The 12,773-nt window shown below is 46.8% G+C and overlaps 1 protein-coding gene across 6 annotated transcripts in view; it reads left to right on the forward strand.

Moving 5' to 3' along the window:
- Positions 1-12,773, forward strand: part of LOC129700722 (netrin receptor UNC5C-like) — a 286,525-nt gene that overhangs the window by 189,960 nt on the left and 83,792 nt on the right. For all 6 annotated transcript variants that reach the window (XM_055641363.1, XM_055641371.1, XM_055641344.1 and 3 more), the window contains one exon: positions 6,351-6,572. In XM_055641363.1, the coding sequence (XP_055497338.1) occupies positions 6,351-6,572 (222 nt within the window). The remainder of the gene's footprint in view (positions 1-6,350; positions 6,573-12,773) is intronic.

Consider the following 12,773-nt stretch of genomic DNA (forward strand, 5'->3'; position numbering starts at 1 on the left):
GGTGGCTCCCCAACCAAGTGCACTGGCATCAGTTTGTAGTACCATAGACGGGTTGCTGATAATTAGTGGGTTGGAACAATACTTGCTGTTGTGTTCCCACCATTTTAGTTCTATAATGGCTTCTGTAGGTAGCTCCATTGGCCTGTCAAAATGGCCCCCATTAATTTTGAGTGCTCTTATTTTAGCTCTCTGTAAATTTCGATAATGTAAAGGTCCGAATTGTGTGGCTGGAAATGCGGCCACTATTTTCCCAATTATCCTGGCTACCAGTCTAATGGAGGGTTTGGTGATGTCAATGATTTCGCTGCAAGCCTCTTTTAAGGCTGTAGCCTTTTCTATCGGCAAAGTCACTGACATGTGAACCGAGTTAATGGTGAACCCCAGGTAATCCATTTTTGTTGAAGGCGTTAATTTAGACTTAACTGGATGGATGATGAATTCCAGTTCTTCGAACAGTTGTTTCATGGCTGTTACTGCTAGTTTAGCCAATTCCAAAGTTTTGCCAACAATAAATATGTCATCCAGATATGCCATTACCATATGTTTTTGTTTTCGCAGTAACGCCAAGGCTGGTTTCAAAATTTTTGTGAATAACCTGGGGGCTGAAGTTAGCCCATTTGGTAGTGCCCTGTATTGCCAGCGCTGTCCCATCCAGTTGAATTTCAAATAACATCTGTGGTCACCTCTGATGGGTACTGTATAGTAAGCATCTTTTAAATCGATGCTTGCCATATAGTAGCCTACGGAAACTAATTGCTTAGCAGTAACAAAGGTTTCCATTTTGAAATGAATATATTGTACAAAGGTATTTAAAGTTGTCAAATCGATGATGATGAGGCAACCACCATCTTTCTTGTTTTTTATAAAGATATTGGACACAAATTCCTGTGACTCGTGTTGGGTGTGTTTAATTACTCTTTTTTTATGTAGTCGTTGTAGTTCAGCATGTGCTTTAGATTTTTCTATGCTTGTGAGCACGAACGTTCGGTTCGGTGCATGCTGTACTGGTGGGTTATGTTTTAGTATAAATTCTATGGTATAACCCTGGATACTGCTTAGAATGTAAGTGTCTAGAGTTATCTTATTCCATGCATCTAAATAATATCGTAACCTCCCTCCAACTTTCGTGCTCCCTTTAATTTTTAAGGAACCAGACCCACCTACCTCCATGGTTACCAGTGGTAGGTGTGTTATTTCCTCGTCATCTTTCGTGGACGTTGAGGCGCCGTTGTTTGGGTCTGTTGTTGGGTTGGAGGCTGGCGCATTTTCCAGGGCGGTCGTTCTGGGCCATGCCCTAAAAAAGACCGCTGTTGGGTGCTCCTGGTTTTTGTGCTCCATGCGATTTGTGTTGGCCGTCTGGGAGGTCCGTAGGGCTGATATTTTTTGCCGAAGTATGTTTTGGTGGCTGCCTTTATGAGCCCCAGCGTTTTCGCCTCTTCATCCAGTTCCTTAACTTGTTTGGGTAAATCCTTTCCAAACAATAGAATTGACGGTTTGGAGGTTCCTGGTTTACAAAGGCCGGCAAATTTGGGGTCCAATGCTGGTTGGATTGCACTTTTTCTAATGTTATTCAACTCATACTGTGAGTTGCACAATAGAGCCAGTGCATCCTGGTGGTCTTGGGTCATATCTTGCTCCTTCAAAGTACGGGCAAAAGCTGTTATTCCTGCCGTTAATGCTTTTAGGACCTTTTGAATTTTTAAATCACTGGTTCGAATTGCTGTCCCCACATGCTTCCAGATGCACTGGTTTACACTCGGAACATGTAATGACTTGCAGTTAACTGGAGGTAAATGCCGTGCCATGGTGTCTGATAGAGCCTGTGTCTGTAATTGATTAAAGGACATGTAATCAATGCTAGCCGCTATCTTAGGCTCCAGGTCTTCCCCGGTTTGGTCTGGTTGGAAGAACTGGGTTACCATGTCCAGCATGTTTTCTTTCACCCCAGGCTTACTGGGGGTATGTTGTTCCCTGCCCTGTTCAGGGTCAGCCCAGAACTGATCCTCCGTGTTCTCCTCTGATGAGGAAGAGACACTATGCAGCCCCACAAGGGGTACCGCTGTGGGGCTTATTGATTGCCCACTGTGGCTAGCCTCCATCTCCCGGAGTCTGCCACTTTGGAGGATCTCCTCCAGCAGCCGCTCCAACTGGCTCTTATGCTCTCGGGCATAGGCCACTCGCGGCTGCTCCAATTCCTGCAGCCGGTCCAACCGGCTCCAATGCTCTCGGGCACTGGCCGCTCCCGGCTGCTCGTTATCCTGCAGCCGCTCCAACCGGCCCCGGTGCTCACGGGCACTGGCCGCTCGCGGCTGTTCCTCGTCCTGCAGCCGGTCCAACCGGCTCCAATGCTCTCGGGCACTGGCCGCTCGCGGCTGCTCCTCGTCCTGCAGCCGCTCCAACCGGCCCCAATGCTCTCGGGCACTGGCCGCTCGCGGCTGTTCCTCGTCCTGCAGCCGGTCCAACCGGCTCCAATGCTCTCGGGCACTGGCCGCTCCCGGCTGCTCCAATTCCTGCAGCCGCTCGCGGCTGCTCCAATTCCTGCAGCCGGTCCAACCGGCTCCAATGCTCACGGGCACTGGCCGCTCGCGGCTGCTCAAAGTCAGACTCGTCTGAGTCTGGCATTCGATCCGTCTTTTGCTTCGCTTTCCCGCCCGGCCGAGCAGTGGATTTTGCCGGTGCGGGAGCGAAGTCGGGCACAGCTGATCCCACGTTGGGAGATTGGCGTGCCGTCGGCTGCTGCTGTTGCTGCTGGCTGCCCGCAACTATACTGTTCTCCCCCTCCAGCTTTTTCGCAGCCTTCCTTCTGGTCGCTCTGTCCATTTTTCCACCTGCAAGGTAAGTTGGGAAAATGCAGAGCCCCTTACCTGCTGTTGTCGGCTTTTTGATTCTGCCGCTAAAGGGGACATCCTCCCCCTGCTGTGACTCGTTGCAATGCGTGTAGCGATATGGCACGCATGCGTCCTAGCGGCATACTTCGCGTAGTCACTCACGTGACTCCGAAGTAAAATTGGCTTTGGTAAAATAAATTGTAAATTGTCCCTAGTGTGTAGGAAAGTGCTAGTGTATGGAGTGATTGCTGTTTGGCATGGACTTGGTGGGCCGAAGGGCCTGTTTCCACACTGTATCTCTAAGGTCTAAAGTAAGGTCTAAAGCTGGGAACCAGAGGACATTGGTTTAATATAAGTAACAGACACATTGGAGGGATGAAAACCATTTGTTTCCGTGCAATTAATCACCGTGAACGGCAACTAAATTAAATTACTATAATTCCCTTACCCACTTTTGCTCTGATCTCTTTATCTTCAACCTGCTGAATTGTTCAACCCAATCTCAATGTCTGCTGAAAGAGCGAAGACTCATCTTCCAACTTGGCACCTTGCAGCTCTCAGGACTAAGATAGATTAGTTTATTGTCATATACACCAGGGTGCAATCAAATATCTTGCATGCATGAAGCACACAGAGTAAACAGGTAATGCTAAATACAATAATAAATACAGTGATGAATGAAAACCAGCTGAATGGTGCAAGATTGGAGGGTAATCTAAAATAATGCAGAAAACTATCAAATACAGCCATGCAATAAGTGAAAGAGTAAGTGGCTGCAACTCCGGGAAGTGGGTGTGAAATAGCTGACTGGTTCAGGAGTCTGATTGCAGTAAGACCATAAGACATGGGAGCAGAATTAGCCCAATTAAGCCCATCAAGTCTACTCCTCCATTCGATCGTGGCTAATCTATTTTTCCCTTCAAGCCCATTCTCCTGCCTTCTCCCTGTAAGCTTCGACACCCTAAAGGGCCTGTCCCACGAGCATACGACTCCATGCGGCAAGCGCGACCTAACGTGGTCGCTTGAGCCGTACGGTCTCGCGGGGCCGGTCCCACTTCGATCGCTGGAGCCGAATGGAGTTGTGCGGAGCTGGTCCCGACATCGCGCGGGGCTCCAAAAAACTGACCATGTTCATAAATTCCGCGCGGCAACGGCCTGCCGGCCCGCAGCCGCCTCGACGCCGTACGTCACGCGCGAACTTCCCGCGGACTTCGCTCAAACTTCATGTCACTCACTCGACCTCCGCTTCTGGTTTGGTCGCGCTTGCCGCATGCAGTCGCATGGTCATAGGACAAGCCCTTTAGGTCGCGCTTGCCGCATGGAGTCGCATGCTCATGGGACAGGCCCTTTATTAAACTTCGGTTCCAACCTCCCTTTGGCCCAACTTCCCACACCAGACTATATTGGCCGGTGTGGGCAAGTTGGGCCGAAGTGCCTGTTTTCACACAGTATCGCTCGATGATTCTAACCAAGAACCTATCAATCTCTGCCTTAAAATACCCAATGACTTGGCCTCCACCGCTGTCTCTGAGAATAAATTCCACAGATTCACTGTCCTCTAGCCAAATAAATTCCTCCTCATCTCCATTCTGAAAGTACATCCTTTTTATTCTGAGACTATGCCCTCTGGTTCTACACTCTCCCATTACTGGAAACATCCTTTCCATATCCACTTTGTCCAGGCCTTTCATTATCCAGTAGGTTTCAATCTTACATCCTTCAGAACTCCAGCGAGTACAAGCCCAGAGACTTCAAACAGCAGGGGGGGGGGAAGCTGGGGGGGAGTTTTTCTCTGGATAACTGGGTTTTCAAGCTCCTGTATCTTCGCCTAGAAGGGAGAAAAGGGAATGTCCAGGGTGGCGGGAATCCTTGATGATACCTCCAGCATTCCCAATGCAAAGCACCATGAAGATGGACTGGATGGAAGGAAGTGAGTTGCCTGTGATTGACTGTGCCGTGTTCACCACTCTCTGCAGGTTCAGGCGGTCAAGAATGCAGCTGTTGCCGTCAATGGGCTGAGATGCATCCCGTCAGAATACTTGCATCACAGCTTGGTTTGAGCTCTGCCCAAGACTGCAAGAAATTGCAGAGAGTTGTCGATATAACCCAGTCCATCACACAGACCAGACCCTCCCATCATTGACTCCATCTACATTTCACGTTGCCTCAGGAAAGCAGCCAACTTAATCAAAGACTTGGCCCACCCCGGTCATTCCTTCCTCTCCGCTCCTGTCTCAGAAGCTGAAAGCGCGACAGAAGGTTCGTCCCCTCTGTTAGACGCTTCTGCTGGAAAACATAGAAACATAGAAACCAGAAATTAGGAAGGAGCCATTCGGCCCGAGCCTCACCGCCATTATCAGGCTGATCATCCAACTCAGTATCCCCTGCCTTCTCTCCATAAGATCCCTTTAGCCACAAGGGCCACTGTCTCCCTCTTAAATATAGCCACTGACCCCTCAACTACCCTTGTGGCGGACATTGGACACCACTCTCTGTGTGAAAAAAGTTCTTCTTCTCATCTTGGTTTTAAAGGAATCCTGCTGTGACGCTACCTGGATGCTGAGGGACAATCTTCCTGTATCTAGCCTGTCCAATCCCTCTGTAAGTCTTCCCCTTTCCTAAATTCTAGAGAGTAGCTTAGAGAATTCTAAGCTAGGGTACTGTCCGAGTTTGGGCTTGGGACATTGGATTTGTCCGTGGATGTACTACAATATGAGAGCTATATTCTGACTCTGATTTTCCCCTTTATACTGTATTGAGTTTGGCTTGGTCGAATTTATGTATTATTTCTGATCTGATTTGATAGTATGCGAAAGAAAGCTTATCACTATATCTCTGTGCACGTGACAATAATAATCTTAAAACTAAACTTAAAGAGTCTTAAAACTAAACTTAAAGAGTCCTGTGGACATGACAAACTTTCTCAGTTGCCTAAGAAAGTAAATGTGCTGATGTGTTTTCTTGAACATTTCATCAACGTGGTGGGACTAGGTGAGGTTGCTGTTGAGACAGAACAAGGTCATATGGACTAGAACAAGATGGAGCTGGAGAGTCGTACCATTTTATGCAATGCTTCTCTTAAAGTAGTAAAAATAATCCTTTAATATGATTACAATTTATCACCTATCTGTTCCAGACCTGGTAAAGTCATTTAAATCCAGCACTGAAATTCTCCACACAATCAGGATAGCACAATGAGCTGCTGTCTCACACTGCCAGAGACAGCGTGGGTTTCCTCCGGGTGCTCCGGTTTCCCCCCACTATTAACCTACAAACCCGCATATCTTTGGGATGTGGGTGGAAACCGGAGCACCTGGAGAAAACCCATGTGGTTACAGGGAGAATGTACAGACAACACCCATAAACAGGATCAAACCCGGGTCTCTGGCGCTGTAAGGCAGCAACTCTCCTGCTGCGCCACCGTGCCACCCTTATTTAAATCTTCAATATGAAGCATCAGACTGTGTTTAATGCACCGTGGGTGTACTTATAACTTCACCGCTCCTCTCTTTGTCTCTCCAGATGATGACTTCTTTGGAGAACTTCCCGAATTCTTCCCATCTGACCCTCCGGAGCCTCTGCCACGTTTCCTGCTCGAGCCCCGGGATGCATACATAGTGAAGAACAAGCCGGTCAACTTGTACTGCAAAGCAAGCCCCGCCACTCAGATTTACTTCAAGTGTAACAGTGAGTGGGTGCATCAGAAGGAACACACCACGGAAGAGTATGTGGACGACACTACAGGTGGGTCATGATTGTCGTATCATTTCCAGCCATTCTTGTGCTGTTAGTGTTTCCCATCCATGAATAGAACACCTTTTCCATTTCTATGGCATCTGGTCTGGGTTGGTCTGGGACGCAGCCCAGACCATCGCAAAAAACAACCTCCCTTCCCTCCATCTACACTTCATGTTGCCTCCGCAAGGCCATCAACATAATCATGGACAAGTCTCACCCCGGTCACTCCCTCCTCCCCTCTCCCATCAGGCAAAAGGTATAGAAGTGTGAAAACACACACCTCCAGATTCAGGGGCAGTTTTATCGCAACTGATATCAGGCAGCTGAACTATTCTGTCAACAACTAGAGAGCAGTTCTGAGCTACTGTCTACCTCATTGGAGACCCACAGACTATCTTTAATCAGACTTTACTGAACCTTACATTGCACTAAGCATTATTCTATTTATCCTGTGTCTGTACACTGTTGATGGCTCAATTGTAATCATGTATTGTCTTTCCGCTGACTGTTAGCCCACGACAAAGGCTTTTCACTGTACCCTGCTATACATGGCAATAAACTAAACTAATTAACTAACTAACTAGGACCAGACCAGACGCTGCAATCTCAGAATAAAAGGACATACCTTTAGAAAGGAGACAAGGAGGAATTTCTTTAGCCAAAGGTTGGTGACTCTATGAAATTCATTGCCATAGATAGCTGTGGAAACCAAGTCATTGAGTATTATTAAAGCAGAGACTGATAGGTGTTTGTAGAATCAAACAACTGCAGATGCTGGTTTATACCAAAGATGGACTCAAAGTGGTGGAGTAACATTTCAGTTTGGGATTGTTCACCAGACATATTCTCTCCACAGATGCTGCCTCACCCTCTGAGTTCCTCCAGCACTTTGTGTTTTGCACAAGATTCTAGCATTTGCAGTTCCTTGTCTCCGTGTTTCAGAACTTCCAAGAGGCATCACAGGCAAGGGAAGAGATTCCCGGCCAATCACTTAATCATAATGACATCAACCATTCCCTCCACAGATGTTGCCTGACCTGTGAAGTTAACTAGCACACTCACCCTATCTATTCCCCTCACGTTTATATGGACCTCCACAAGATCTCCTCTCAGTCTTCAAGGAATAAAGTCCTAGCCTGTCCAACCTCTCCCTGTAGCTCAGGCCCTTGAGTCCTGGCAACATCTTTCTACACCCTTTCTAGCTTCATGGCATCTTTCCCATGGCAAAGTGATCAAAACTGAAGAGAATGCACCCAAGTGCGGCCTCACCAATGCCTTGTACAACTATGGCCTCACCAATGTCTTGTGCAACAATAACATGGGGTTTGAAGTGGAAAAACATTCACATCATGGAACATGTTTTCTGGGAAGGTAACCTCTCTGTAACTTGGGCATTGACTGTCGATAACCACCTGTTCATCCGTTGGTTACAAGGACCTGCTGAGGCTGGTTTTCAAGAATAAGACACAGAGTGCTGGAGTGTATAGGAAAGAACTGCAGATGCTGGTTTATACTGGAAAAAAAACACAAATACTGAACGCAGCAGGTCAGGCAGCATCTGTGGAGAAAAAGAATAGGTGACATTTTGAGTCTGAACCATTCTTCAGAATGCCTTCAGTGCTGGAGTAATTCAGCGGGTCAGGCAGCACCTCTGGACAACTTGGATAGATGATATTTTGGATTGGAAGGTTTCTTCAGACTGAAGACGGGCCCCGACCAGAAACATCACATGGAACAGAGAACGTAAAGCGGCACAGGCCCACAATGTCAGTGCCGAACATGATGCCAAGTTAAACTGATTTCATCTGCTTGTAAGTGATCCATATCCCTCTATTCCCTGCTTTTCCACGTGCCGATCTAAAAGCCTCTTTGAGCACCTGTATCGTATCTGCCTCCACCACCACCCCTGGCAAAGCATTCCAGGCCCCCACCAGCCTTTGTGGGAAACAAAACCTGCCCTGCACACCTCCATTAAACATTCAGCCTCTCACCTTAAAGCTATGCCCTCTAGTGTTGGACATGACCACCCTGGCGGAGGAAGATTCTGACTGTCTACCCAATCTATGCCTCTAAGTTTATTTTATAAACCAGGTCATCCCTCACCATCGGATGTTTCAGAGAAAGCGGCTATCACCTATTCATGTTCTCCACAGATGCTGCCTGACCCGCTGAGTTACTCCTACACTTTGTATCTCATAGTCATAGACTCATACAGTGTGCAAACATGTCTTTAGCCCAACTTGCCCATGCTTACCAACATGTCCCATCTACACTAGTCCCACCTGCCCACGTTCGTCCCCTATCCCTCTAAACCTGTCCTATCAATGTACCTGTCTAAATGTTTCTTAAACATTGCGTTAGCACCTGCCTCAACTACCTCCTCCGGCTGCTCCTTCTACACCCACCACCCTTTGTGCAAAAAAGGTATCCCTCAGATTCCTATTAAATGTTTTCCTCCTCTCACCTTAAACGTACACCCCCTGGTTCTTAATTCCCCTACTCTGGGCAAGGGACTCTGAGCATTTACCCTCATCTTTCTTGTTCATCCTTTATGTTTGATTGTTGCCAGGAAGAGGAGACATATTCTGTACAAACCACAGGAGATAAGCCGGGAGCCTGTCATGCTCCACAAATAGTTTGCAAGTATAAACAAACGGAAAGCCATTTGCAGCTTTTCATTTGACACTGATGTTACTCCTTCTAACTGCGGTTCCTTCACATCACACCCACCACCATTCTCTCTGCAAAATATCACGGATTTAGCAGTGCATCGTCTGTGTGATGGATGTGTTCACATGAGGATTTGTGAAGGTGAAATTATTTAGCTATCACATGAAATCTGTTCCCCTCTTTTCGGGAAAAATACAGCAAACAGCCTGCTTCGAACAGATTCTTCCACATCTGACACAATCCATATCTGTTGTATCTAATCTTTTTACGATTCAGCGTGGAAACAGGCCCTTCAGCCCACCAGGTCCATGCTGACCAGTGATCACCCGTACGCACTCGTTCTGTTATCTATTAAGAGTATAATGGAGTTGCCAAAAATGGATGTTAGATGGTCAGCATGGACACAGTGGGCTGAAGGGCCTGGTTCCATGCTGTGGACTCCATTACAAACTCTGCCCTGTTTAAATCTGGATTTAAGTTTTTGAAACCTCTTTTTCCTGCTCCACCATTCCATTAAGTAAAAATGAAGCTTCGATATCAGCCTTCCACACAGTACTTCATGCACTCCAGCTCTTGGTCAATGGCAGTTTTAATCATTCCACCTTTATCATGCATTCATCCAGCTATTGAGGCTCTTGGCGGTGATAACTCCCACCCCCCCCACCCCTCTCCACCCTTCTACTCCAATCCTCTGAACTTTAGTTTAGTTTAGTTCAAGTTAGAGATACAGCGTGGCAACGGGCCCACCGTCCACACCGACCGTCCATCACCCGTTCACATTAGTTCTATGATATCCCACTTTGCCATCCGCCCCCTTCACACTAGGAGCAATTTACAGAGACCAATCAACTTACAAACCCACACGTCTTTGGGATGTGGGATAAAACCGTAGCACCCAGAGGAAACCCGCGCTGTCACAGGGAGAACGTGCAAACTCCACACAGACAGCACTCGAGTTCAGCATTGAACTACACGTAATTGCAGAGAATTGTGGACATAGCCCAGCCCTTCAGGCAAGCCAACCTCCCTTCCGTTGACTCCATAAACACTTCACGCTGCCTCAGCTAGGCCATCGGCATAATCAAGGGCCTGTCTCACCCCAGTCACTCCCCCTTCTTCCCTCTCCCATCAGGCAAGCGGTAGAGAAGTGTGAAAACCTCCAGATTCAGGGGCTCCCAGCTGTCATCAGGCAACTGAACCATCTTATCACTAAATAAAGAGCGGTCCTGACCTCCCATCTACTTTAATTGAACATCCTCGGGCTATCATTAATCAGACTTTACTTGGTTTTATCTTGCTCTGAACATTATTCCCTGTATCCTGCATCTGTACACTGTGGACAGCTTGATTGTATTGCGTAGTATTTCCACTGACTGGATAACACGCAACGCTTTTCACTGTACCTCGGTACATGCGACAATAAACAAAACTAAACTAAACCCGAGCCTAACGCTGTAAGGCAGGAACTCTGCCGCTGCACCACCGTGCCACCCAAAACAGGAGTGGTCTTTGACAAAACTCTTGGATAGTTTCTCCAGTGTTAATGCGGGCTACGGTAAATCTCATTTTACCTTAACTACATTAAGTATGCTCTATAAGTATGGCATGTAACTAAATGTTGTGCAATTAAATTTATTGCCGTTGGGAGGATTTGAGTCAGAGTTATGCCCCTGTCCCACTTAGGAAACCTGAACGGAAACCTTTGGAGACTTTGCGCCCCACCCAAGGTTTCCGTGCGGTTCCCGGAGGTTTTTGTCCGTCTCCCTACCTGCTTCCACTACCTGCAACATCCGGCAACCACCCGCAACCTCCGGGAACCGCACGGAAACCTTGGGTGGGGCGCAAAGTCTCCAGAGGTTTCCGTTCAGGTTTCCTAAGTGGGACGGGCATTACAGTAGACTGGACTGATCTTATACTTCTATAGTGTCTTTCATGAACTAATAATCGCCCAATGCTTTATAACAATTGAAGCATACCAACCTCCCACAAACAGCCTCATCTTACACAACTTGGAAGCAGGCTCTTCGGCCCAACGTGCATTCCGACCAAGATGCATCATCAAAGCTAGTCTGCATTTGGCCTATATCTCTCTCAAAATGTCCTCTCCGTGTACCTGTCCATGTGTCTTTTAAATGTTGTTACTCTACCTGCCCCAACTACCTCCTCTGGCAGCTCATTCTACATAACCCACACGGAAATGTTATCCCTCAGGTTCCTATTAAATCTTTCCCCTCTAACCTTAAAACTATGTCTTCTGGTGATTGATTTCCCTACTCTGGGTAAAAAGACTGTGTGTCTACCCGATCTATTCCCTTCATGATTTCTTACACCTCCATAAGATCACCCCTCAGCCTCCTGTGCTCCAAGGAATAGTCCAAGGTTTCCCAAACTCTCCCTATAGCTCAGGACCTCGAGGCCTTACAACATCCTTGTAAATCTGCTGTCTGATCCATTGAGTTTCTCCAGCACTTTGTGCTTTGCTCAAGATTCCAGCACCTGCAGTTTCTGTGCCTCCAGCCATCCTCACAGAATGACTTCCATTTCCCAACACTGATCTGAAGGAGTTTTTCCCAATAGTCAGGTTTGTTGGTGTTGCTGCAGTTATAGTTATTTACTTGACATGAACACCTCCAGATTTCTGTGCAGTTTCTTCCCAGCTGTTATTGGGCAAGTGAACCATCCTATGACCAACTAGAGACCAGTCCTGACCTGTAGCTTTGTTGGTGGTTAATTGGCTTCTGTAAATTGTCCCTAGTGTGGGATAGAACTAAATACTGGAATTTATCTTGCACTATATATGTTGTTCCCTTTATCATTTATCTGTACACTGTGGACGGCTCGATTGTAATCATGTATTGTCTTTATGCTGACCAGTGGAAAAAAAGCTTTTCACTGTACTCTGGTAAATGTGACAATAAACTAAACTAAACTAAATAAAACTAAACTAAATGTTTGTAGGGTAGTTGACTTCGGCAAATTATCCTCAATGTGTAGGATCAAACTAGTGTACGAATGATCACTGGTCGGCATTGACTTGGTGGGATGAAAGGCCTGTTTCCTTGCTGTATCTCTGAACTATTAACTAGGTCTATCTTAGTAGCTTTGAAAACTAACTAATTATTGTGTAAACATTATTTCGAGTCATATAGTATGGAAACAGGTCCTTCAGCCCAACTCATCCCTGCCGTTCAAGATGCCCCATCTGAGCTAGTACTATTTGCCCATATTTGGTCCATATCTCTAAATCTGTGGTGAATCTGTAGGTTTCATTGCCGTGGAGGCCATCATTGGGTATTTTTTAATGTGGAGATTGACAGATTATTGATTAGTCAGGGTGCCAGGGCTCATGGGGTGAAGGCAGGAGAATGGGAGTGAGAGGGAAAGGTAGATCAGCCATTATTGAATGGTAGAGGAGACTTGATGGGCCGAATGGCCTAATTCTGCTCCTATAACTTATGACATGGAATCTTTCCTATCCAGGTACCTGCCCAAATGTTTTTCAAACGTTGTTCAATATTTGGTTCACTAACTTTCTTC

This window comes from Leucoraja erinacea, chromosome 1 (assembly GCF_028641065.1).
Source record: "Leucoraja erinacea ecotype New England chromosome 1, Leri_hhj_1, whole genome shotgun sequence".
NCBI classification, from domain to species: Eukaryota; Metazoa; Chordata; class Chondrichthyes; order Rajiformes; family Rajidae; genus Leucoraja; species Leucoraja erinaceus.